General features: G+C 38.5%; 1 protein-coding gene across 4 annotated transcripts; it reads left to right on the top strand.

Moving 5' to 3' along the window:
* Positions 1-822: 822 nt before the first annotated feature.
* On the top strand, positions 823-25,250 carry LOC128074809 (collagenase 3-like). 4 transcript variants are annotated; one of them, XM_052670934.1, is made up of 16 exons: positions 824-1,039; positions 1,212-1,281; positions 10,306-10,422; positions 13,867-14,011; positions 15,190-15,802; positions 16,222-16,366; positions 17,175-17,501; positions 17,594-17,835; positions 18,774-18,922; positions 19,017-19,142; positions 20,979-21,140; positions 21,747-21,864; positions 22,297-22,430; positions 22,785-22,944; positions 23,672-23,775; positions 24,075-25,250. In XM_052670934.1, exons 7-16 carry the CDS (start codon positions 17,391-17,393, stop codon positions 24,173-24,175), a joined length of 1,407 nt encoding a protein of 468 aa, XP_052526894.1. In that variant the 5' UTR covers positions 824-1,039; positions 1,212-1,281; positions 10,306-10,422; positions 13,867-14,011; positions 15,190-15,802; positions 16,222-16,366; positions 17,175-17,390; the 3' UTR covers positions 24,176-25,250. The 4 variants fall into 4 exon arrangements, with proteins under 4 accessions (XP_052526896.1, XP_052526894.1, XP_052526892.1 ...); XM_052670932.1 differs by adding an exon at positions 9,460-9,588 and having other exon boundaries at positions 15,190-16,366; XM_052670936.1 differs by lacking the exon at positions 17,175-17,501 and having other exon boundaries at positions 823-1,039; positions 15,190-16,366.
* The last annotated feature ends 986 nt before the right edge of the window (positions 25,251-26,236 follow it).

Here is a 26,236-nt window from a genome sequence, read left to right as displayed (position 1 = left end):
ATTTAGGATTACTTCTATATAAAATATATACTTATATATATATTTTTAAGATGAACAAGCAAAATTCTGAACTAAAGAAAAAGTATTTAATAACCAATAAAAGCCCTCTTGTGCAGCTGTGAACTTTAGCTCTCTATAGAACTACTGAAACTCTGAAAAATCTTCCTCCTATTTCAGATTTTTGTCCTTTTCCACTTTCAAATTTTCATGATACCCTTTGAAATCGTCTAGATCTTACTCTGTAATGCTGACGTATGGGGGAATTAACATTAACACTAGATGTGTTTAATCCTTTATGGCCTTCTGTTCATAACTAAGAACAGCAAAAATATTAGTAATATTATATTCAGGTGTCAGTTTTCTCTTAAAAGAAATATCACTTTTTATCCAGAATCTTTAAATGTCATCTACAGCCACCATTAATTGTACTACAGAGACTCAAAATAAAACTATAACATAGATTTATATCATCAAGTAATCAAATAGAAAACAAAAGAAATCTTTGTAATCTCTGCTATTTCTAGTATCACTCATTCTAAGGCTTTGTAATAGTTATTAGTATCTAATATAGTTTTTCAACTCCATCAAATTTTCAATTCTGTATTTGGAGCAGATTTTTGAAACGCTGTATCTCTGAGTTGGTGATTGGCCATGAGGATTCATCCTGGAATCTTTGCAACCTCAGGAAAGAAGTTCTGACTTATCAAAAATGTACACTTCTGTTAGCCAGAGTCACTGTGGGATGATTAACCTGTACTTGTGGCCCAGCTCCCACAGGCAGAGGACAGCATACAGCCCTGAGTCAGTAGTTTTATATTACCTCTGGCCACACATTCTCATCCCTGCGGGCAGTATTTACACTGCTCAAATGCCTATATAGGTAAATTGTTTTCCATGAGCACTCAATCTTGGATACTTGGATTTGAACTCTGGGCTGTGTCCTGAGTTGAATCCGCACTTGTTTTCCAAGCTTACTCACAAAGTGTAGACCTGAAGAGAGCACTTGCTGGACTTAAAACTATTTGCAACTTGTGCTGAGGTAAGTAGCTAGCTTGACAATGTAGGAACTGCTATGTAGAGTTCAACAGCTGCTCTGCTGCTTTAAAACTGGCTGCTATTCTTCCTTTCTTTATCATTAATTTGTGGCAGCTGGTGATGTGAGTTAAAGAGTTTGATATTCATCTATTAAAAATGTTCTTGCTTTCCAACAGACAGTAATTATATTCATCCTTGGAATGCAAAACCTCATTCCAGTGGAGGACACAACAAAGCAAATTCAAGGTACCTCATAAAACAGGGTCCAATGTTTTACAAAATGTTTCTGTTTATTCTATTTATTTGTGTGTGTTTCAAGTCCAGTACCAGGATATGAATCATGTGTTGTGCTTACCAGACTTTTCATTTCATTTTGTGACATGATATGAACCAGCTCCAGAACATCTGGGATTACAGATATATCACCTTTCCAAATTTGGGGCTGTAGTCTCCTCTCATATCATTTTGCTTCTCCTTTAATTGTAATGGTTTCCCACTCTTAAACTTTATTTGTTATCTTCATGGAGGCTACAAATAGAAAATACAGTTACACTGTATTTTGTCCTGATTGTTTTTGTTGTAGTTATTTTAAGGCAGAAATAAATTAGGAAACTATTGTAATGTATCTAACTAAGCAGACTTTCTTGAGATATATATTTCTGAAAGAAAGTCTTGCTTTTAACATGCTCCTCTGCCATGAATTACAACTAGAACATACATGATTCTATATAACTAGAACCAGTCCTTCGAGACAAATGCAGAGGGGAAATTATAAACACATGGGGAAAAGATTTCAAACCACAAATCAACTTTCCTTCTTTGTGTTCCTTTTGTGGGAAAGAGAAAAATATATACATACATACATCAACTAGTAAGACTGCTGTATTGATTCTGCTCATCTGTGGCTATGCTTGTATTTTGTGACACCCTCTAGCAGTGTTCCAGTAAGGAGAAAAAAGAAGTAATTCCATCAGATCTTTCTCTCTTAGCCTCAAGAGAATCATCCTCCCATATGAATTAATCAAATCTCATTTATGAATGGAGCACGTTGTTATCTCATCTTTGCTTTACAGTGTCTCATCTTCTCTTTGCCCTGTGTTCTTAACGCCCAGGTCATAGGACATTGCCTAGTTAGAAAACATACTCCCTCCTGTTCTATCTCTGCACATTTCTTACTGCAGGCCTCTCTGGCATCCCACCTTGTGTAAAATGTGTAAATCTTGAAAATTTTTGTTCAATGTTAGAGCACTTTTTATGTTTACAGACTTTATGTGGAAAGCAGATGAATGTATAATAGAAATGCCCTTGTCTCCCCAACTAACTACTTAGTTGGACCTTACAGTATAAGGACTTTTTTCCATAAAAAAATGTGCATTCTGAGTAACTCTATTTAACAGATGGCTCACCTTTGTTTTAATGGTCACTTTTTAGAAGTCTGACTTCAACCGTGTTTCATTTTCTCTTTCAGTTCTTTTCCCAGGTAGAAAAGGCAGTTATTCCCTAGCCTGTTTCTGTTAACTTTTCTCTTCTGCACTATACAAAAACTTCCCTGACAGACAGTTTTCGTATGAAGTCTAAAAATTACTTGAATAAATTGCATTGGAACCTTGGATGAAACTACTAGTTTGATATTGGTCTACTTTTGTACCCAGAAGGCTCTCATTATTGAGATGGCAGAGATCCATTGTAGTAGAATACCTGTGGGACTGAAAAAAAAACTATGTTCAATACCTGCTTTTTCAGTTGTATCCACATTTTTCCACAAACAGTAAATAGACGACGGAACAATGGAACAAAAACTAGTGACTCTTTCCCAAAGGCCCTACATCATATGAGAAAAGAACACAATGGACATATACACAGGTGAGTTCAAGAAAGAAAATGATACTTGGTATTGTTGCTAACAGGTACATGAATGGCCTAATTCTTGCTCTTTTCTTTGTCAGCTGAAGCCAAGAAAACCGACAAAGTAACTTGACACGCCAATGAGTTCTGTCAAGCAGGAGTTCCCTTTATTACAGCTCTGGGTGCATGGGGATCATTCCCACCAACGTGCACACCGAGAGAAGCAGCGACTACATTTGGCATCTACATATTCATTACATTCCAAGGACACGGGCAGAAATAACATCCCTGGTGGTTGTGGGATGAAGGATGAAGTCATTTGCACTGTAAGTTTCCAACCTTTTAAAGGTGGTAGCCCAAACTGGTTCCCACTGATGTTATATTGAGCTGAGGCACCTGTTTTGCCCTCTTATCTTCAACACCAGGACATTGATTCTGCTTCCTTATCTTCACTTGACCACAACCTCCGTGGCTCTTCTGCATTCTGTTCTGGAGCTTGCACTTACACAAGCCTCCATCCTTCAGTTTATATCTGCTCACGTTGTGCAAAAGGCTGTTCTCACAGTATAGAAAAGCTGTTCTCATGATTCAATAGTGCCATAGCAAAGGGAATTATGGAGATAAATGCAACTTTCATATATGAATATTTTTGTAATCAGAGAAGGCATGAATGTTCTCAATATTTTAGCATTTGGTGACTGTATTACTGACAGCATAATAAGCTGATTTGAGATAGGGGCTGATTTGATTTAGGAGTTGATTTAAAAATACAAATAGGAAGGATAAAACCAAGGAATGCTTTCCCAGTAAAAATATATCATTCATACTAGAAATCCTGAGGCTCAGGTGAATTATAGGAACAGTAAAGACCATGTCTGCACTGATGATAGATGTGAGGCATTAAGGAAAACACTCCAACAATTTTATTTATTTTGCAATCCGATCTTCTCTGCAACTGTTAGTATCTATTGCGTTTTCCTTATAAATAAAAGACTTTTCTTATAAAAAAAAGCAAGACTGATCTCCCTCATGTTGAAAATGTAACAAACTCAGCTTGAGTTAGAATAAATAATTCAGCTTATGTTTTCTTCTTCGTTTAACTGTAGGTGTATCTGTTCTGGCAGCTCAAATTTGGGATATAACCTAGATCTGTAGAGGTTCAATATTTTAACACTGAAGACTGTCCTTTGTTAATCAAGATACAGGAATTCAACAGCCTATAAAGCTGACTATAAAGCAGAATATAAAGCTGTTCCATAAAGCTGACTGACAAGTAAAGTTGCCCCTTATGAGGACTTTGTTTAATTTGGTCTGGCTTGGTTTACTTTCAGTCTGAGTCAGACAATACTCAAACATTTTTAACAAATACCTTCTGATACTTAGCACCTACTTAGAAATACTAGCATCTCTGTGGCTTCATTGCTATCAGCAAAGAATGCTAATTCTGTGGTATCACCTACAAATTAGATGATCTGGATTAAAGTAATCAGATGAATCACCAAATTCCAGTCATAACCTGTTATAGAAACAGAAAATGTTTTCTGTAAACAGAATGCTCCAAGGAAAAATAAAAGGAGTTGGGGCTAACTGAGCAGGATTTTCCCCCTGATACATCTTCAATGTCTGCAAAGCCTAGTCCAATGGGAGAAAGAGAAGTATCCAACATTCTTATCAGGCCAGCTCTGACAATATATCTAATCATATAGGACTGTATTTGAAAACACACCTTTTATTTAATCAGAAAAATATACTTATCTAGTCTTGGTATTCTAGAGCAATTCTAGTAAGCAGAGAGTGAAGTGGTTGCATATTTAACAGTATATGTTGTTTGAAAATACTAACATAAATAAATGAACAATATCTTCCAAACTTTCTTTTTTTAAACCATTTAGTGACTCTTTTCAAAGAGATTTAGAAATTGGTCAGAGAAGTGTCTACTTGCATACAGACCCTTGATAAAGAAGGCTCTAGCATAATGTAACATATGTCAATTAAATCACTTGTCTAAAGGATTTACAGTGAGAAAATACCAACACATTGTTGTGTCTGGGCAAGTTTAGCTTTGTATGCTTCAAACAGAATGACTGTGAACTTAAAATAACTAATTTGAACCTCCTTTGGCATACAGCTCATTTAAGAGTTCTGCAGGTTGTTTTGTGCTTCAAACTATTATTTATCAGCAGTTGTGGAAAATCCACCCATGACTCATTGAAAAGTCTTTTCTGCTTTTGAATGTCTGTGAAACACCTTACTCTTCATTGCCTAGGTAAACAGGACATGGGAGTTCCCTGTCTCGATTGTCTTTCAATTTTATAATAACCTAAAAACACCGTCTGAGTTTCAGAGCCAGGCTTGAGTCATAGACCTTAGTCAATAGCATTCAACCAGTTTAATTCTCTAAGAATGAAGTGGGCGAGATAATAATTATTACTGCACAATTTCAGCATAACTGCTCACTTTATTTTCACAGATAACTCTCATCAACATCGTGCTCACTCATTCACAGTTTTAATCAATAGTGTCTGGCATAGAATTTAACGGGAGAAACCTACTATTGTTGTATGTCTTTTGGGTGGTCTACTGATATTTGATTGGAGCAGGGATACCAACTGTCATTACACAGAGATTGGATTGGGAGACAATTAGCAGTGGTTACTATTTTGTCACATACATTGTCTGAAGAATTAATTTACAAACTTCAGTTGGGCTTCATGCATGAGAAATATTGAAAGACAATTTTGTCTTTCAAACCTGTGACTATTTTTAATGAGCTTGCTGACATTACTGATCTTCAATATAGACTGATGATTTCACTAATAATTTTATATTCCTTTATACCATTGATTTTTCATTGCATTGCATATGAGGACTAAATTATTATGTTTAACAAACTACTGGAAATGAATGCACTGAACTTGACAAATGACTTTTAAATTTGGGATAAATATTTGAAAATGTGACTATAAACCCTGCAAGCAAAACTGCTTAGTTAGATACTAGAAATATGTAAGTATTAATTTGCTTTGCTTTTGAAGCATTTTGAACATACAAGACTAATGTTTAGAATTTTCTTCTTGACTTATTACTGTGAAATCTGAGAAAACTCAAGCTAAGCAAATGTTTAGACAAATATCTTCTTCAGTGAAAAATATGGTTTAATTCAGTGAGCAGAAGACATATAATTCTAACTAAAGCCAAAAATATCAGGTGAAGACGATCAGTGCACTGCATTGTCAGCACCTCAGAGCATAATAGATTCCTTCTGAAAGACTTTCCAACAACCTACTGGACTGATAATAACCATCTTACCAAAGCCAAAGATTTTTAAATGGATTTGTTTAGATTCTCTTTGTTTAGCTCTCTTTTAAAAGTACCTGATGTATGTTGTGGTTTTATTGTTTGTTTTTTTTTTATTTTTATTTTTTTCCTTTAGCAAGAAAGACAAATACAGAAATCTTCAGGTCAATTTTTTTTTCATATTTTTCTTGTTCTGACTACACAGAAGTATCAGTTATTCACACAGCTTTATTAAAAAAAAAATCCACACATCTATCTTGCAGACAGCATATCATATACACTATAATTTAACTTGTATCTTATTTAGCCACATGGTTATGGGTTTTTTTGTCATGTTAGCTTTGAATGGGAAATTGATCTTCCTGTTATTATTCCTTTCCTGTAAGTGAAAAAGAAACAGTGCAACTAAAATTGCACAATAAGATAAAACAATCCTTGTATTTTGATAATGTTAGAGGACAGTATGCACTTCTAGAGTACTTTTTTCACTACCACTAAGACAGCGGGGGCAAAAATCTACAAACATGTCAGATTTATTTCTCTAAGTTCACATTCTTTTTGCCATTTGGAGTTCGAAGTAAATGGGGTATTCTATAAGAGTAAGAGTGAATTCCACAAGAATAGATCTTAAATCACAGGCTCAGCATACTCTGGCAGCCAAAAGAAGTCAATAAAGTGCTAGGCATCATCAGGATACATATTGAGAACACAGTGGAGGACATGATTTTGGCAGTGTACAAAACATTCTTGTGATCAGTTCTTGAGTACTTCATACAATTTAGTTCTCCACATCCACAGAAAGGATGTAATGTCACTAGGGAAAGAAAGCAGAAGGGCAGTCAAAATGATTAAATAAATGGCCAGCTATCAAATGAGAAATTTAGAGAACAGGAGATCAAGAACTTGATAAAACTAAAATTTGCAATATCTTGAAGGCTAATCTTGCATAACTCTTACGTACCAAACCGTACAGTATTAGAACTAAAGGGCATTCAGTCAGGCTTGTAGGAGTCTGATTTAAAACCTGGAAATGAAAACATCTCTGACAGAGTGGTTACTGAACATCTGGAACTTGCTATTGCATAAGATCATTAAAGCAGTCACCATCAGTCAAAAATTCATCAGACTCTTGTTCTCCCTAGATGTAATCTCCTATTGTCATTCCTAAAAGATGTAATACTGAGCTGGATTGACCCTTTATGCGTTTATATTTTAAATGGACAAAATGAAGCAATTCACCAAAACCAAATGAAAGTATGCTTAATAGTACGTTCAGAGTTTGTGCTCTGGCAGTTAGGTAATCCAGGAGATAGTTAAAAACTCAAATAATTCCTTTTCATAGAAACAAAGGCAAACAGAACTGATTCATCCCTTCTGTTTATACCTTTATTAACCCGATTTTATTCTGTGATAAGGTGACCCACAGAAAGGACAAGGGAAAGGCTGTCGACGTCATTAACTTGGACTTCAACAAAACATTTGGTACTACTGAATCATGAGAACAGCTTTTCTATATTAATCACAGAATCACAAAATCGTAGGGGTTGGAAGGGACCTCCAGAGATCATCATGTCCAACGCCCCTGCCAAAGCAGGTTCCCTACAGCAGGCTATTGTGAGAACAGCCTTTTGCACAACGTGAGCAGATATAAACTGAAGGATGGAGGCTTGTGTAAGTGCAAGCTCCAGAACAGAATGCAGAAGAGCCACGGAGGTTGTGGTCAAGTGAAGATAAGGAAGCAGAATCAATGTCCTGGTGTTGAAGATAAGAGGGCAAAACAGGTGCCTCAGCTCAATATAACATCAGTGGGAACCAGTTTGGGCTACCACCCTTAAAAGGTTGGAAACTTACAGTGCAAATGACTTCATCCTTCATCCCACAACCACCAGGGATGTTATTTCTGCCCGTGTCCTTGGAATGTAATGAATATGAAGATGCCAAATGTAGTCGCTGCTTCTCTCGGTGTGCACGTTGGTGGGAATGATCCCCATGCACCCAGAGCTGTAATAAAGGGAACTCCTGCTTGACAGAACTCATTGGCGTGTCAAGTTACTTTGTCGGTTTTCTTGGCTTCAGCTGACAAAGAAAAGAGCAAGAATTAGGCCATTCATGTACCTGTTAGCAACAATACCAAGTATCATTTTCTTTCTTGAACTCACCTGTGTATATGTCCATTGTGTTCTTTTCTCATATGATGTAGGGCCTTTGGGAAAGAGTCACTAGTTTTTGTTCCATTGTTCCGTCGTCTATTTACTGTTTGTGGAAAAATGTGGATACAACTGAAAAAATGAACATAGTTTTTTTTTCAGTCCCACAGGTATTCTACTACAATGGATCTCTGCCATCTCAATAATGAGAGCATTCTGGGTACAAAAGTAGACCAATATCAAACTAGTAGTTTCATCCAAGGTTCCAATGCATTTTATTCATTTAACTCATTGGCATGTCAAGTTACTTTGTCCGTTGTTTCAGCATCCCTACTTCCCACAGCTTTCTCCTGGAGAAACTGGCTGTTTATGATTTGGACTAATGTATTGTTTGTTAGGTAAAAAGCTGTCTGAATGGCCTGGCACAGGGAGTCATGAATGGATTTAAATGTGGTTCACCAGGGCTCTTTATTGAGGACAATTTGGTTTAACGCTTTTATCAGTGATCTTGGTGAATGGATTAAGTGCACACTGAGTAAGTTTGCAGATGACACCAAGTTGTGTGGTAGTGTTGACCTGCTTGAGGGAAGGAAGGCTCTGCAGAGGGATCTGGATAGGCTAGTTCCATGGGCTGCATCCAATTGGATTGCACTCAGTAAGGATAAATGCTGGGTGCTGCACTAGGGTGGTGGTGTCACAACAACCCCATTAAGTGTTACAGACTCGGGGAAAAGCTGACTGGAAACTTGACCAGGAGAAAGGAGCTGAGGGTGCTGTCTGATAGCCAGCTGAATATGAGCCAGCAGTATGCTTATGAGGCCAAGAGGGTTCAGAAGTCGTGTGACCGAAAGGAATAGGGAAGTGATTGCCCTTTGGTACTCAGCACTGGTGAGACTCCACCTCAAGTACTGTGTTCCATTTTGGGCTCCTCACTAAAAGAAGAAAGTTGTTGGAATATGTTCAGAAAAGAGAAATGAAGCTGCTGAAGGAGCTAGGAAACAAGACATACAAGAAACAGCTGAGGGAACTGGAATTGTTTAGTCTTGACAAAAGGAGGCTGAGGGCAGACCTCATTGCTCTCTAAAACTACCTTAAAGGAGGTTGTAGTGAGGAGGGTGTTGATCTCTTTTCTCAGGTGACGAGTGATAGGATGCAAAGAAATTGAGAAGGTCAGGAAGATACCCACACTGAACATTCCAATGACTGCTTCTGTTCTTGCTGCTGACCAGGAAAACCTCAGCCTGAAGCAGCAGTGGAACAGGAGGTATCTTAAGGAAAAGTATGTGGGAGTGCTAGATTAGGATGCTGAAAGCTACATCTTTGCCTACTCACAAATGTAAGCTGAGCTGCTTTTCCCACTTGATTGGCTTTTACTGTTTTGCAGCTTCTGCTTGACTCTTTTATAAATTTGACTGTGTCAAGCCTCCACACAACACAGTGTAACATGGGCATAGTCTCCGATACTGATATTATTTCAGTAAAATTGCTTCAGTGCCAAAATGAGCAAGCATTTTGAATCAAAGTCACAACCCTGGTCAATCTTCTCCTGCTAATTGATACACTTCTAATTTTACTTTTCTACAAAACTTTAACCTCACTAACCAACTCAAGTTAATAGCAGATGCTCTTTATCACTGCAGTGAATCAGAGCATACTGCCTGCAGAGGAAAGAAGAACAAGTAAGACAGAAATGTCACTTCTTGGTATTTACTGGTACAGAAAATGTCGAATACCAAGAAAAACATGATTTTCAGAGATATAAAATCAGAGATATATATATTGAGAAATTATTTTCTAAAGATCTGTTTTATTCTCATTTCTTCCCACGGCTGCCATGTTAGCAGGGCTTGGTGTTTAGAGTCAGATGACACTGAGACTGAGTACTTTTATGAGAGATTCTGTGGGAGTAATCTTTGTAATCTATCCCATATATTTGCAATTGAATGCTGGCCCTCATGTGTTTGTATTACTGTGTCTGCAGATCTTGTGAGAAAGAGGAATAGAAGCTGTTCTGTTTTTGTGGAAGTGGATACAAGAGGACATCTATACAACAGAAACAAGCATGAAAAGAATGACAGAGAATGGCAGAGGAAATGAGGTCTGTACTAACTGCTGAAAATGCTGTTAATGTTCATATAAAGCACTGCAGTGTACAAAATATATCATGGTAGAATCACAGAATGGCCAGGGTTGGAAAGGACCTCAAGGATCATGAATCTTCAACTCCCTGCCACATGCAGGACCACCAACCTCCCCATTTAATACTAGAGCAGGCTGCCCAGGGCCCCATCCAATCTGGCCTAGTATATAGAATGTATGTTTGAATTGTTAAAACTATCCAGAGATGTTAAGTCTGAATCCCTTTAAAATTCATTTGCATTTGCAAAATGTATTAGCTGGTTATTATTTCTGTATCAGTTTCTGGCTAGTATTTCACAGTAACTGAAGATCAACTGATACTGTGAAAACAGTCATAAATAAATTTGAATGTGATTGAGAAAACCCAAAATAAATGCATGATAATCCACTAAAGATAGATTTGAAATAAGATCAGACTCAGCTGCTCAGGGCTTCACCCTCCTGAGATTGAAAACCCCCAAAGACAGACACTGCACAACCTTTCTGGGTAGCCTGTGGTACTGCCTCACTATCTTCATGGAGAAAAAATGCTTTTCCTTATATTCAGGCTCAACCTCTCTTGTTCCAGTTAATACCCATTGTCATTTCTTTCCTGACCTCCACTGCAGTGAGAAGCCTGGCTCCAGCTCCTCCATGAGCTCTCCATGCACGTTGGTGGCTGATTGGTATATCGTCCCAGAGCTCTTTCTGCTCCGGATTCCCAAGCTTCTCCTTAAGAGGGCAAGTGCTCCAGCTCTCCCAGTGGCCTCTCATGAATTCAGTGCATATGGAGCAGTAACTTTTTTGCAAGACACTTTTACGTTGCATTTCTTTGAAACAGAAAAATGGCATGTTTGTTTCTGTGTCAGATAATTTAACGCTGGAAAACATGCATTTTGCTAGGTTTCACTAAGATGTTCTTAAAATCTACTTCTAGTAGTTTTATTGGTAGTTCAAAACTTAAGATCAACCTTATCACTTGCTAGTAGCACTCCCTATGAAACTGTATGCATCAGACATCTAGATTTTCCCACTTCTTCTCAAGACTTTTTGCAATAGAGATGAGAAAATGCTTTTTAACAAGCCCAGCTGCATAAATAGCATGAGTGTGGTTGGCAAGAAAAAGCCAGGGCTTTAAAATCATACTTCCTTTCCTAAATGTTTTTAAAACGTATGGTTTTACTCTTACAACTACTTACAAATAAAAAGTGTACTGTAAGCTTCACTTGTAAAGAGTCTTCTGTGCACTTCTGTGGAGGACAAACAGTTGTCCTTAGCATTTGTGTTACTGTCTCTTTTGCTAATTTCAGTGCACTTTTTTCCCATTTATTTGGCACTATCTTCAATTACTTGTGTATATACGTGGGAAGCTCTTATCCTGAATAGAAATCAGAATTAGAATTTAGTTCAACTAGACTGTACTTTTATTCACTGATGTCTCTGAAAGTGCTTGCTAATACCTCCATCTGGAGAGATCATTATTTTGTGTCCACAACTACATATGAGAGTGTCCACAACTCTCATATATTTAGCTGGCCCTAAGGAGAGGATTTCTCTCCCCTTCTCAAAATTCACATCACTACCTGTGACATTTCTTCTTAGAATACCAAAGATGACAAAGGTGTCCATGGCATTCAGGTGCTATAGACAGCACTGGTTTGAAATGTTTGGACTCAGTAGTGCTTGTACGTATTCTGATTTGTTATTACTTGAAAGATATAGGAAGTACAGTGCTCTTCTTAATTGGTAATCAATAGAAAATTAAAACAGAAATCGTGAGTAGCCCTCATTACTAATAGAAACACATTAAAGTAAAGAGCACATGAAGGTAGAAGAAGGTGTGTGTTTCTGTTAAGCTCCTTTCTCCAATTTTTACAAATAAGTATTGTGAATAAAAATCTTTTGGGGGCTGATGACATTAGTTTTAATTTCACATCCTTAAAAGAATCATCTGTTCCTCCTGAAGGTGTAGAATGTGTCCAGAAGTTCAAATTCTACTTAGATATTAAACATGCAAAATTTGTGTTTCATTATGAAGTGTCCAAGCTTCTGAAAGGAACTGTTGAATCACTGCATGAATAAATGAAGTCATTTGTTTCTTCCTTATGTTAATTTTTAGACCTACAGTGAAGCATGTATTTCTATGGAAAACAGGTATCCTTGTATGGATTGGTTAAGATTTAAGAATAATATTGCATATTAAGTCACACATAAAACAGCTTACAGACAGGGAAAATATTTTGCTATGATGGAAGAACTAAAATTAAAATGTTTTAAATGCATATTATTTGTATTTCTTGGTTGACGAAAGGAAAAAATATCTCAAAACATACAAAGATCCAATCACGTATGTCAGACAGCCACAGTGCTACAGAGGTAATCTTTAAATAGATTTTGTAAGCATTTGTGAATGTAAACATCAGGATTTAAAAAACAGAAAAATAAGGTTGTTGATGTCTCAAAAAGCAAATTGCATTTTTACTTTTGAACTGGATTCCTGGGTTTTTGTTTTCCACTTTTTTTTTTCTACTTCTAAACAGTTTCTTCCCATTATGAGCAAAATTATGTTGGCTAGAAAAACCTCCGAGTTGCTTCCCAGTTTGCCAGCAATAGAGATAGCAGGATATTTAGTACTTGGTATTGGTGTGACAAGTCAATGAACCTCTACAGTGGAAGAAGCTCTGAGGCCGTGGGCAAGGGGGGTGTACTCATGAGGAGCACACGGTGTGACTGACTGACAGGGGTGTTGCAAAGAATTATAAACTTCACACAGATGGGACTGGAGGTGGCATCCACCATGCTGGATGAGCTGGCTAAATCAGTGGATCAACCAGCTGTGTAAATGAGTGTCCCCGAGTAAATCAAGAGTGCAAAACGCGTTCCTTTGCTACTCAGACGAACATGGGGAGTGCATACATCCTTTAGCCTCTCAGTAAGTATAAAAAATAAACTAGTGCTGCAGAGAAACAAAATAAATAAGAGATCTGGAGAGAGCAAAGGACTTGATTTGGTTTCAACCTGTATATTACTATCTGGGGACTGGGGACACCCAGTGTCATTACAGTAAGCACATTACTGAGACTGGTAATAAGGATCACAAACGTATTGTGATTCAGCTGCATCTTGCAATTGCACTCTTTGAAATGCATTATATTTACACTGTGAATTAAGCACATTGCCCATCACTCTGCTAAATCAAATTGCTGTGTACAGTCAAATATCTTCATGTAAGTAAACTTTGTTTTACATATTAAATTCTTAATGTGTGAAACATCTAAAAGAGCCCGGTCAGAGACTACTGAACTTTGATAAGTGGGTACCACATTTTATGAAGTAATAAAGTAATATAAGGGGAGAATAAAATAATTTTACTATCGTAGAACTCAATAACTGCAGTCATTCTTCAAAATAGTATTTTTTACAGGTTCCATCTATTTATTTCAAGAAACAATAAAATTCAATTACAGCAAATGCTGTAAATCTTCCTCAAATTGTTCGTACAGCTTGGATATGGGAGTGCTATCCTGATTGCAAAGAGAAGCACAACAGATGGCCCATTTCTTGAGCAGGTCAGTGAGATACCACTGCTTATGTACAAAAACTAAACGTGACATCTGACAAAGGATCACAGACAGGTTAGGATCCTGCATTCATTCTGAAGCAGAAAAAAGCAGTCAGAAGCTCATATATAACAACAGTTATTATGGGTACTGTCACACTCATAAGTGTGCTGTGCTGTAAGTTGTCTTGCTCTGTAGGCAAACAGAAAGGCAGCCACTTTGTCGCTGTATGACATAGTGGCCCACAAGGTCTGCAGGAACCCACTTGTACAAGAACCATTGCCTTTACAAAACATGCTTATAATTCTTGACTCCAGCCCTGGACCTTGCAAAACACTTCCAATTGCATCTCTTGTCCAGTAAATGATACAGGGGTGCTATTACCTTAGAGGAGCCAAGTGGGTGTAACATACTTTACCATCGCTGCGGAAGACCTGCTCATATGAACCATTTCCATCTCCATCCCCACCTGCAGATGCATGGCTGGATTTTTATCTTAACCATACTGGGACTTCATTTATCCATCTGTACCATGAGCCTCAGAATATCTTCCCATAGGAAGCCAACCTATATGTGATTAGGTGACTGTAGGCGCTGGAGATGTTCCAACTTGAAATACAACTTGTGGTAAGGTGCATTTACAAATTGACCTACTGACTTTATTTGCCTTAAGTAAAGAGTGTGCAGTTTGAGAGTTAAAGAGCATTCACCACATTCTCTGTGCAGTGCTATTTTGGTCACCACACACAGGGAGTAAATCAAAACATGACACCTTTCCACAAAATATATGTTGAAGCAATATTGTTGGCACAGTTCTTGTTTTCAAATAATGCTGGTTTCAGACACTTCTCACCACTTCTCCCATTCTTCTGTATTCATTTACTCTTGAGGGAAAAAAACAGCATGCTCATTCCAGTCTCCGTTGTGCCTATGAAAACTGCCATCAGTCCAGCTAACTTTGCCCACACCCACAAGACGCCAGAACTGCAGAAATTTTGCAGTGCCTGTTGAATTCTCACTGTTCAGCAGTTCTGTGAGTGTCAGTGCTTACAAAATGTAGCTTTCCAAGCTTGCTTGTTTGCAGTGGGATCAGCACAATGTCTACAAACCACTTCTGACTGCTTTTATCTGCATTCATGTCTCTCTTCACAGTTTTTTATTTATTTATTTATTTATTTATAACTCAGGCTCTGGCATCACTTGAATGTGAGCAATCATTCCATACAGAATCCCAGAATCATTAAGGTTGGAAAAAAACCTACGACCATCTAGTCTGACCATCAACCCATCAGCACCATACCCACTAAACCATGTCCCTCAGTGCCACATCTACACATTTCTTGAACACCCCCAGGGATGATGACTCAACCACGTCCCTGGGCAGACTGTTCCAATGCATTACCATTTTTTTCTGAGAAGAAATTTTTCCTAATAGGCACAACAAAATGCCATCACTTCTTGTCCTATCAATTATATGGAAGAAGAGGCCGACCCCCACCGCACTACAACCTACTTTCAGGCAGTTGTAGAGAGCAGTAAGGTCTCCCTTGATCCTCCCCTTCTCCAAACAATCTCAGTTCCCTCAGCCATTCCCCATAAGATTTGTCCAGGTCCTTCACTGCCCTTCTCTGAACATGCTTCAGGGCCTCAGTGCCGTTCTTGCAGTGAGGGATCCAAAAGTGAACACAGCACTAGAGGTGCAGCCTCACCAGAGTCAAGTACAGACCCCGTGACCGAATACCGCTACACCAATGAACGCACTGCAGCAAATATCAATACGGAGGTGCTGGAAAGAAAGAAGTAAGATGCATGCATAGCTCCTAGTGATAAGCTGGTAGGAATGGCAATGCCTGCAAGGAGTGCAGAATGATGATTACATCAACAATATGCTGTCCTTGAAGCACTTTTTAAGAAGATGAGGTAATACTAGTCTTTATGCCACCATTGCTAAACAGTCTCAGCACCGGTAATAGGCAATGTAAAGGAGGATATGCAAACAGTCTGAACAGAGGCTGTCTATCCCTAATTGATTTAGTCATATTTTGCACTGAATGAGGTGGGTGGAGAGGTAAAAATAGCCTAAATAGCAAATTCCTCCCAGGTTTGTTTTCTTTAGCTGTTAACCGTGTAAGATAAAAGGCTAATACTGTTTACATAAAATTGAGCTTTGTCACATTCAGCTACACTGATTTTTGTCTGCTTCCTGTTCTGTCAACAAGGCAACATCAGCGTGCAAGGGCATGTGTATTAGAAAGCATGCACTGGTGTCTACCAGAAAGCTGCTTGAGGTTTTCCATGTGAGAATAGACTCCACAGAAGAGAAAGGTGGATTCAGATAAAACAGGACCCAGACTTCTGGGCATGGTAAGTGATACAAGCCTGGGCAGCAGATGAGGTTGGAGTGACCCTGGGGAGACAGAAGTCACTGCTCAGCTTTCGAACATAGTAATGCCTATTGCCTATGTCTGTCAAAACACCTGATTCATCCTATTTTCCACCTCAGAAGAAAAACACACATTTCTGTCATTCTAGATACACAAATTCATTGCCTGCCTGTAGCAGTTTGCCTCTCTTAGAGCAGGTGTTTCACTGATCTATAGCTGTTCTCTCCTCACAAAGTAAATTTAAGTTATTAAAGAAGAGAGATTGTATGAAGCAGCCCCTCTGCATGATCTGCTTAGCTACTAGTAAAAACACTGTTAGATATTCAAAACTGTTTCCTGACACTTAACATTTCTGCTTTTAGGTATGTCTCAAGCTGTAAATTAGTCTGAAAGATTGACAGAAAGCCATTTTAAGGATTCCTGAAGTAAAACTTCTATTAATGCTTTAGAGTTGTATTTCTTTGCAAAAACAAGGAAATGTCATGTCCTATTACATGTCATGTCTATAACATCATTTCTTATTACTCAAAGCTGCATTTAAAAACAACTGAAACATTTCTGGTCTATTCCAACAATTAAGAATTGATGCATCTAAGTATTGAAAAGTTGTAGAATTTATTTTGAAAGTAAAAAAGCTGATTATATATTTTTTATTTTCTGTCAAGTAGAAAACAAATAATTACTCTAGCAGAGAGGAGAAATAAGCCAGTGTAAGTTATTGCAAAATAATCAAAAAGTGCCATTTTCTTCTCCCGATTTCTTCCCACAACCTTTGTAAATATCCTGAGACTGTTTATATGAAGATGCAGTTTCAGAGACCTCAGTGGAACAACAGATGCCTAAACCACAGTGCAGGGGAGGAAAGAAAAAGTGGCCGTCTAAGCATGTTTACTTTCAGGGACAAGGAAGTTCTAACTTGTCCCTAAGTGGTGACTCATCGGAGCAGGGCTATAAATGTGAAGGTAACTGCTCTCTAACACATCAGACATCACAAATCCAACATAATGCTTTCAGCTGTCTTCTTCTTCTTGCTGGGTCTGTCATTTTGTCTGACAGTCCCTGTTCCTCTTGATGATAGCCATGAATTCACAGAGGAAGACCTCCGGTTTGCAGAGGTACAGTATAAATTAATCTGCATGTTTTATAAACAGTTGTGTAGTTAGAAATGCATGGAAACTAGGCTTATGACTTTTTTTTCCTTTCTTAGCGCTACCTCAGAACTCACTATGATCTCCGTCCAAATCCCACTGGTGTTATGAAGAAGAGTGCCAACACAATGGCCTCTAAACTTCGAGAAATGCAAGCTTTTTTTGGTTTAGAGGTGACAGGAAAATTAGATGAAGAAACATACGAGCTCATGCAGAAACCAAGATGTGGTGTTCCAGATGTGGGGGAATATAACTTTTTCCCTCGAAAACTCAAATGGTCAAAAACTAATTTAACATACAGGTAAATGAATGGCATTTTGAGTGTTCTGTCATTCCAGATAACTTGTCACTTAGGTTGCTCAGTATACAAAGTTGATGGGAAAAGAGTGTGTTCAAGTTTGACAGAATTTTTATTGCTATTTAAAATTCTTTGAGTCCCTTAGAGAGTTTTAATAAGGTCCCCTAGACCTGTCTTACAGTCCAAGGAAGGAAATAATCTTCCATTATGCTTTTTCATGTAGTAGAGCTGGTGTGTAAGCAAGCTGAAGCAAGCTGGCCTCCATGTAGACACTGAGCACATCCACAGTTCCAAATGAAAGAGGGATAGGAATCACGCATCTCACCTCTGATCCTCACAGAGCTCAATCATTAGATCTCTCTTGTCTCTGGTTTGGCATCTGCTCCCTCTAGACCTGTCCTAGACAAATCTGCCAGAGAGGGAGCTCTCCCACAGCAATATGACTTCATTTTCCTAAATACCAGTGCCATCGGTATGGTGTTTCAGTTAGCTGCAGCCAGTATAAAATCACTGAACTCTTTCAGAGATATCAGTCCAGTATCTGGTAAAAAATATTACTTTAATGCCGATGATGCTGGCCCACAAAGCCTCTTTGGATCATGCTTAGCCTCTGCAGAAAACGAGGGTCATTAGACATTTTAAATGGCATTAAAATAGTTTTAAGTTAATGATACGGCTTAATGAATATATGTCTTTTTCTAAATACTCAGGTAAAACTAATTATAGAGGTCTGTTGAATCTGAGTAACCACAGTGAAAATGGAAATGGTTATTTTTATTTCTTGGAATATTGTATGCAACTGTTCAGGTCTTTATGTTCAGATAAGAACACAGGGAGGTAACAAGCAATACTTTTTAATGCAGTGTACAGACAGATGAAAGTGTATTAAATAATTTCTTCAATCTGCATAATTAAACCAGAGACATTATTCTGTTTGATAGAATTGTGAGTTACACTCACGATCTGAGACGCGCTGAAGTAGAGAGAGCCTTCAAAAAAGCATTCAAGGTTTGGTCTGATGTGACACCCCTTAACTTCACCAGAATACGAAGTGGCACTGCTGATATCATGATCTCTTTTGGCACTAAAGGTAAGACAAAGCATGTTCTTCTTACATTATAGTTATATTGTTGCCAATTTGATGAGATATAATTGATTTAATTGGTTTGAGTGCTATTTTATAGAACATGGTGACTTTTACCCCTTTGATGGACCCTCTGGATTACTGGCTCATGCCTTCCCTCCTGGTCCAGACTATGGAGGAGATGCCCATTTTGATGATGATGAAACTTGGTCAAATGATTCTAAAGGTAAGAGAGGTTCCTGAGATTATTTTAAATGGTGATGGACAATTGTAAATGGTTTTGTTTCGGTCTGTTTTTTTCTGTTTACTATTCTTTAGGTTGTATGTTCACTGTCTACTCCTTGGAAAGTGGATTTAATTGCTAATCATAAATGGGAATATAACATAAGCAAACCATAAATTTTAAGATATACATATCTGAAGTGGAGCAATTTTTAAAAATGCATATTTAATGTGCTCTGTCAGCTTGGCATTTTACTTACAGCTCATGGACAGCTAGTCAGGAATGACCTCACTTTATCTTTTGGAAAAAACATATGTAGTGGCTAATGGAGTGAAGTCCAGCTGGCAACCTGTTACAAGTTGTGTCCCCCAGGGGTCGTACTGGGGCCCATCTTATTTAATATCTTTATTCAGACCTAGATGAAGGGATTGAGTGCACCCTCAGTAAGTTTTCAGTTGACACCAAGTTGGGAAGTAGTGTCAATCTGCCTGAGGGTAAGGAGGTCCTTCAGAGGGATCTACATAAGCTGGATCACTGGGTTAAGGTGAATGGGATGAGGTTCAAGAAGGCCAAGTATCGGGTCCTGCATTTTGGCCACAATAACCTCTGCAGCGTTACAGGCTTGGGGATGAGTGGCTGGATGACTGTGAAGAGGAAAGAGACCTGGTGGTGTTGGTTGATGCTCGGCTGAACATGAGCCGACAGTGTGCCCAGGTGGCCAAGAGGGCCAACGGCATCCTGGCCTGCATTAGAAATAGTGTGGCCAGCAGGAGCAGGGAGGTGATCATCCCCCTGTACTCAGCACTGGTGAGGCTGCACCTTGAGCATTGTGTTCAGTTTTGGGCCCCTCACTACAGGAAAGACATTGAGGCCTGGAGCGTGTCCAGAGAAGGGCAACAAAACTGGTGAGGGGTCTGGAGCACAAATTCTATGAGGAGCGGCTGAGGGAGCTGGGATTGTTCAGTCTGGAGAAGAGGAGGCTCAGGGGAGACCTCATTGCACTGTACAACTTCCTGAAGGGAGGTTGTGATGAAGAGGGGTTTGGCTTTTTCTCCCAGGAACAAACAGGACCCGGGGAAATGGCCACAAGTTGTACCAGAGGAGGTTTAGGTTGGACATGAGGAAGAACTTTTTCTCTCAGAGAGTGGTCAGGCACTGGAATGGCTGCCCAGGGAGGTGGTGGAGTCGCCGTCCCTGGCAGTGTTCAAGAGGCGCCTGGATGAGGAGCTACAGTTTAGCATTTGAGCTAGCAATGGTGATGGGAGGACAGTTGGGCTAGATGATCCTGCAGGTCATTTCCAACCTTGCAATTCTATGATTCTATGATATACTTTGCACAGCTGGAAGTCAACTACTCATAACTAATTTGAAAATTACTCTCCTTGTCTATTCAGCAGAGAGCTTTAATAGAACAAAACATTAATTTTTTATAGTGTTATTTCACCTTTCTAGAATTATTGCCATATAAAAACAATGCAGACTTTCCACTGGAAGTGAATTCCCAACAAAATTTTTTTTCTTTATTTAAGTATCACTAAGACTTCATCCTAGATCTTTCAGCATCACTAAGAAATTTCAAGGAATCCATCAAGGAATCAAAGCTGCCTACAGAACAGTGTCAAATAAGAGATAGTTGAAGACCAGCTATGAGGCAGTTGATTAAGCCCTTCTTAAAACAAATGTTCTAGTAGATGGAAAAAGTCAAGAAATTATATATAATTCCTCCATTTCTCTCTCCTTCGTTACCTCACATTAAATCACAGTGTTAAGGCTGAGTAGTCCAGTGCACTTTGGCTGTATAGGGAGGTATACATTTACTTCTGTTGTCATTTGTTATAGGATATAACTTGTTTCTTGTTGCTGCTCATGAATTTGGCCATTCGCTGGGACTTGAACACTCCAGAGACCCTGGAGCACTGATGTTCCCAATTTACACTTATACTGGAAAATCTGGTTTTGTGCTTCCTGATGATGATGTGCAAGGGATCCAAGAGCTCTATGGTAAGTCTGTATAATGTAAAATATGTATTGCCTGTGTCATTATAACCTGTTACAGATATGCTGCACAGTTACTAAAGGCCTTCAGATGTTCAGTAGCAACACTCATGATTGATTAAGTCCTAATCACTGAACTCATGGCAATCCGACTAAAGGACAAAAGATGCTTAGATTTAGTAGTTCAGGGGGGTAAAAAAGAAAGTAATACTGCAGAGGAGTGTTGGTAGCTGTGCTGTTTCTTTGATGAGGTGGAAAAAGAGAGCACACAGAATCCTTTTATTTTTTTGCCTGAGAAGGTAAAACAGGCAGATATAGAAAGGAGAACAGAAATATTCAGGTTTCAGTCATGGAAAGAATAAAACTTTTAGAGGATCTTCAGAATTAGGATAAAGGAAATTAGTCCATGTAGTATCTTTGCAGCTGAACTACAAAATCTATAATGCATTTGGCTAAAGGAGAGAAAGAGGGAACAGACTTTCTCTGGTACAAATCATTTGCCATTCTGCTTTTATTCATGGTGGTTTTTGGGGACATTTCCATACCCTATTTAATATTATGAGCCATAGAACAGGAAAACTGACAGGCTGTTATCATATTATATCGTTCCAGGTCCTGGAGACAGAGATCCCAACCCAAAACATCCCAAAACACCAGAGCAATGTGCTGCAGATTTATCAATTGATGCCATAACAAAACTTCGTGGAGAAATGCTGGTCTTCAAGGACAGGTAAAGAGTCTGTTGTGTAATGGACAGTGGCTACTTGATAAAATTTGAGAGCCATTTGAGTTTTTCACTAAAGATCTATGTAAATATAAAAATTCCCAAATCAGCATTGATATTTTTAAGAAGTTATATCACATGTGTTTTTAGGCAGGACTTGCAGTGCAGTTACATCCCAGACTGCCCAACAATGTGAAGTGAAGCTGATATGGCTGGAGGCTGCACTATTTCTTCATATTTTTCATTTCACAGGGCTTTTGTCAATGCACATAAATCTACTCGCATTTATTTTGATCAAGTTATACTAGATTCAGAAACATTACATTGAGTGCAATTGTTTCTCTTATTCTGAATGAAAAAAAAACAACCAACCAGACATACAAAAAAAAAAAACAAAGAGCACCCCAACTTCTCTGTTATTCTTTTTTTCTGAACTAGGTTTTTCTGGAGACTGCACCCTCAGATGGTTGAAGCAGAACTTGTTTTAATTAAATCCTTTTGGCCAGAGCTTCCAAACAAAATAGATGCAGCTTATGAAAACCCCATTAAAGATCTTGTCTTCATGTTTAAAGGTGAGTTTTTTTGTTTTGTTGTTGGCAGGAAAATCTACATATTCACTCAAGTTCAATGAGAGACAGAGAGGTAATGAATGGATGTACATAACATTCTATCTTCCTTACACAAAATACAATGAATGCAGGCTCCATCCCACGCAAACCTACATAACTTTCATTAACTTAAGAGCTGTACAATCAAACTCCTATGGCTAGGATTACTTTTAGCATGAATAGTTTAATACCCATGGAGTATGTGGCCTAAGAATCTTTTAGATATATGAAAATAAGGATCATATCATCTTCATTTTATCATTCTCTCAAAGCTCAGCCTTTAGAAAAGAATAATACATGCTTTATTCTTATTTTCAGGAAAGAAGGTTTGGGCTCTGAACGGCTATGACATAGTTGAAGGCTTTCCTAAAAAGATATATGAAATGGGATTCCCAAAAGAAATGAAAAGGATAGATGCAGTGGTCCATATTGATGACACTGGCAAGACTCTCTTTTTTACAGGGAATAAGTACTGGAGGTAAGCTGCAAACAGACTGGTGCTTCTTTTCAATGCCCTTTTCATAACGTGTGCAGAAGTGTCAAAAGATCAGCAAATATTTTGCATTATGCTTCAGATGTTGTCAGTCTATGTTTTTCACAGCTGTGACATATGTCTAGAATATATCATGAAAGTGCATGCAGGATTTTTATAAATATATGAGCACAGCTTGTAAAAACTGAAAGAGTGAAAGAAAGGAAAGAACAAATTGCCCTATCCATGAGAGTCTATAACATGGATGAATCTTCTAGACAAAGTTTTATCTTGCTCCCTAAAGTTGTTCGTGTGGCTCCTGTGGGAGCAGGACATCTAGCTTACTTGACAATGGCTGTTTTTCTTGGCCAGGAGGGGGGCTTGCAGCCAGGTCTCTCACATATTTAGAAAAGATGTTACCATCCCTTCCAATAATCTCCATGTCAAGCAGCCTGAGGGCAGAATCACACTGCTGATAAGCTGACGTACAATCATTTCCCTATAATGGGTAGTTTTTGCACTTTTGAAAATGTGACTTTACTGGTTTTGTGATTATTGAGAGTGTGTTCTGGTGTAATGGTGCCCTACTTATTGCCTTGAGTTTTATTATTGCACTGAGCGTAAGGGATTGAATGGCTGCTGGCTTCTCTTGGTGCGGGTAACTTCAAAGCATGCAAGGGAACAGACCAGGCTAAGTTCTCTGAATTTTTATTTTCTTTTATGCTTAATGTAGTTATGATGAAGAGACAGAGGTTATGGACACGGGCTACCCCAAGTTCATAGAAGATGAATTTGCAGGAATTGGTGATAGAGTGGATGCAGTCTACCACAGAAATGGTAGGTAACCTGACAATGAAGCTTTATTACTATTAGTTGTGGCTGCAGCTTGACATTAGTGTTCTGTAGGATATTCTGTCATTTGTAATTCTGACTTTTTTGACATCAACACTTCTGTTCTTGCCTAGATCAGGCTTCTGATATCAACTATTCTTTGACAATTATATTATTATAAAATATGGAGATGTATATCTTCAGAGTCAAAGTAGATAGTAACAGTAATAGTGATAATAGTAATAGTAATAGTAATAGAAATAGATTTTTCAATTTAAATTCATTTCAACTTTCTTTTTCCTCAGGTTACCTCTACTTCTTCAATGGACCGCTGCAGTTTGAATACAGCATCTGGAGTAAAAGAATTGTCCGCATCCTGCATACCAACTCCTTATTTTGGTGCTAAGTACAGATGAGTGCCATGCTACAAGCTGCAGAGCAGCTTTTAGTACACGAAAATAATAATTCAGGCATACAAGTTTATTAGAAGAAAGCAGAGTTCTGTGAAAAAGCACTGGCTACCTAGAACCAAACGTATACTCATATACTGTATATATGGAACTATACAGCTCTATGTCAGTCTGGAACTGCATTAAATTAATAGGAAAACAGGAAAGAAATGATACTGATTTTAAGGGGCATTACACCATTTAAAGTTTGTCTAGCATTAAAGTGAGGAGATGGATACATTCTTCATGATCATAAGCATGACTAAGTCCCAGCAATCTAGCAACTTCTTAGAACTGTGTAGTATTTCTGAAGAAATAGAGCTAATTCTCCCTGGAATGTTTTATTTTAAAATTAATCCTTGTGCTCTTCGCAAAATTATTTCTGAAGTACTGGGGATCCAGACCTGTAAGAAATAAGTCAGGACAGCATGGTGTTTCCCTGAGCAAGATAACAGCAGGCTGCAACACTGAAGTTAGGGAACCCAAAGTTATTTAAATGTATCCCCGTCTAAATGGGAATGTCTCCCTAGAAAGAGATGTCCATGTTATATGTGAAAGAAACTGAATGCATAGAGGCAGCAAGGCAGCATCTCAAAGCAGACAGAAGAGCAGGAAAAAGGAACAGCACTCCCTGAAGAAATCATCAGTTTGCCTGACACTGGAAAGACAGAAAGCAATATGAAGGGAATCACACAGGTTGAAGCCTTTCATCTGGTAACACAGCCCGTGTTTCCAGCTGCTGTGAAGTGATTCAAGTGACATTCAAAGAGGTTATGCCTATCTGTGCTGGCAGAGAACTCAAACGTTCAAATCAAAATATTCAAAATAAAACCTTTTCATATTTGTCACCTTTTCAGTATTTATAGCAATTGTTTTGGTACCATATAAATTCTGGGGGCTTCTTTTGTGATTTTTGTTGTTGTTTGTTTGTTTTGTTTTGTTTTGTTTTCAATCACTGAAAATGAAATGGGACTGTGACTATTTCTCAGTTTAAGAAAGTAGTTTTAAATAAACTGGAGGAATGAAGTGACACTGTGGAATTGTTTCAGTTAAGATATCCTTCACTGCATGTCATAAAAGCAAGACAGAGCTATGGACTGAAAAACTGAGAAAGCTATACTGTGCATTTTATTCATCAATTTTTTCACCTCAAGTAAAATTCTAGTACATTCTTATCTTGAGGAGTTTTTACTAAAGTTTTGGTTTTTGGTTTTTTTTTGTTTTGACATAACTGATTTTATAGAAAAGACAGGAAGAGGGAAAATACAAAATAATCACCAACCCCAAGCCAACCTCATGAAGTTCAACAAGGCCAAATGCTGGGTAAGGGCAATCACCAGCACAGGTACAGGTTTGGCAGAGAATGACATGAGAGCAGCTCTGAGGAGAAGGATTTGGGAGTGTCAGTTGATGAAAGATTCAACATGGGACAGCAATGTGTGCTTGCAGCCCAGAAGGCCAACTGTATCCTGGGTTGCACCAAGAAAAGCGTGACCAGCAGGTTGAGGGAGGTGATTCTGCCCCTCTGCTCTGCTCTCGTGTGACCCCACCTGGAGTACTGTGTCCAGTTCTGGAGACCCCAACACAAGAAGGACATGGAACTGTGGGAGCATGTCCAGAGGAGGGCCACGAAGATGATCAGAGGACTGGAGCACCTCCCATATGAGGATAGGCTGAGATTTGGGGCCCTTCAGCCTGGAGAAGGGAAGGCTCCTGGGGGAAGGCCTTATAGCAGCCTTCCAGTACCTGAAGGGGGCCTATAGGAAAGCTGGGGAGGGACTTTTTGTAAGGGCAGGCAGTGGCAGGATGGGAGGAAATGGCTTTAAATTGCAAGAGGCTAAATTTAGACTAGATACTAGGAAGAAATTCTTTACTGTTAGAGTGGTGAGACACTGGAACAGGTTGCCCAAAATGGTTACGGATATCCTGGAAGCATAAAGCCAGGCTGGATGGAGCTTTGAGCAAACTGGTCTATAGGGAGGTGTCTGTGTACAGCATGGGGATTGGATCTTAAAGGT

Source organism: Tympanuchus pallidicinctus, unplaced genomic scaffold (genome assembly GCF_026119805.1).
Source record: "Tympanuchus pallidicinctus isolate F22 unplaced genomic scaffold, pur_lepc_1.0 scaffold11, whole genome shotgun sequence".
NCBI classification, from domain to species: domain Eukaryota; kingdom Metazoa; phylum Chordata; class Aves; order Galliformes; family Phasianidae; genus Tympanuchus; species Tympanuchus pallidicinctus.
The sequence above is the reverse complement of the archived record's forward strand: the minus strand, read 5'-3'. Positions and strand labels throughout refer to the sequence as shown.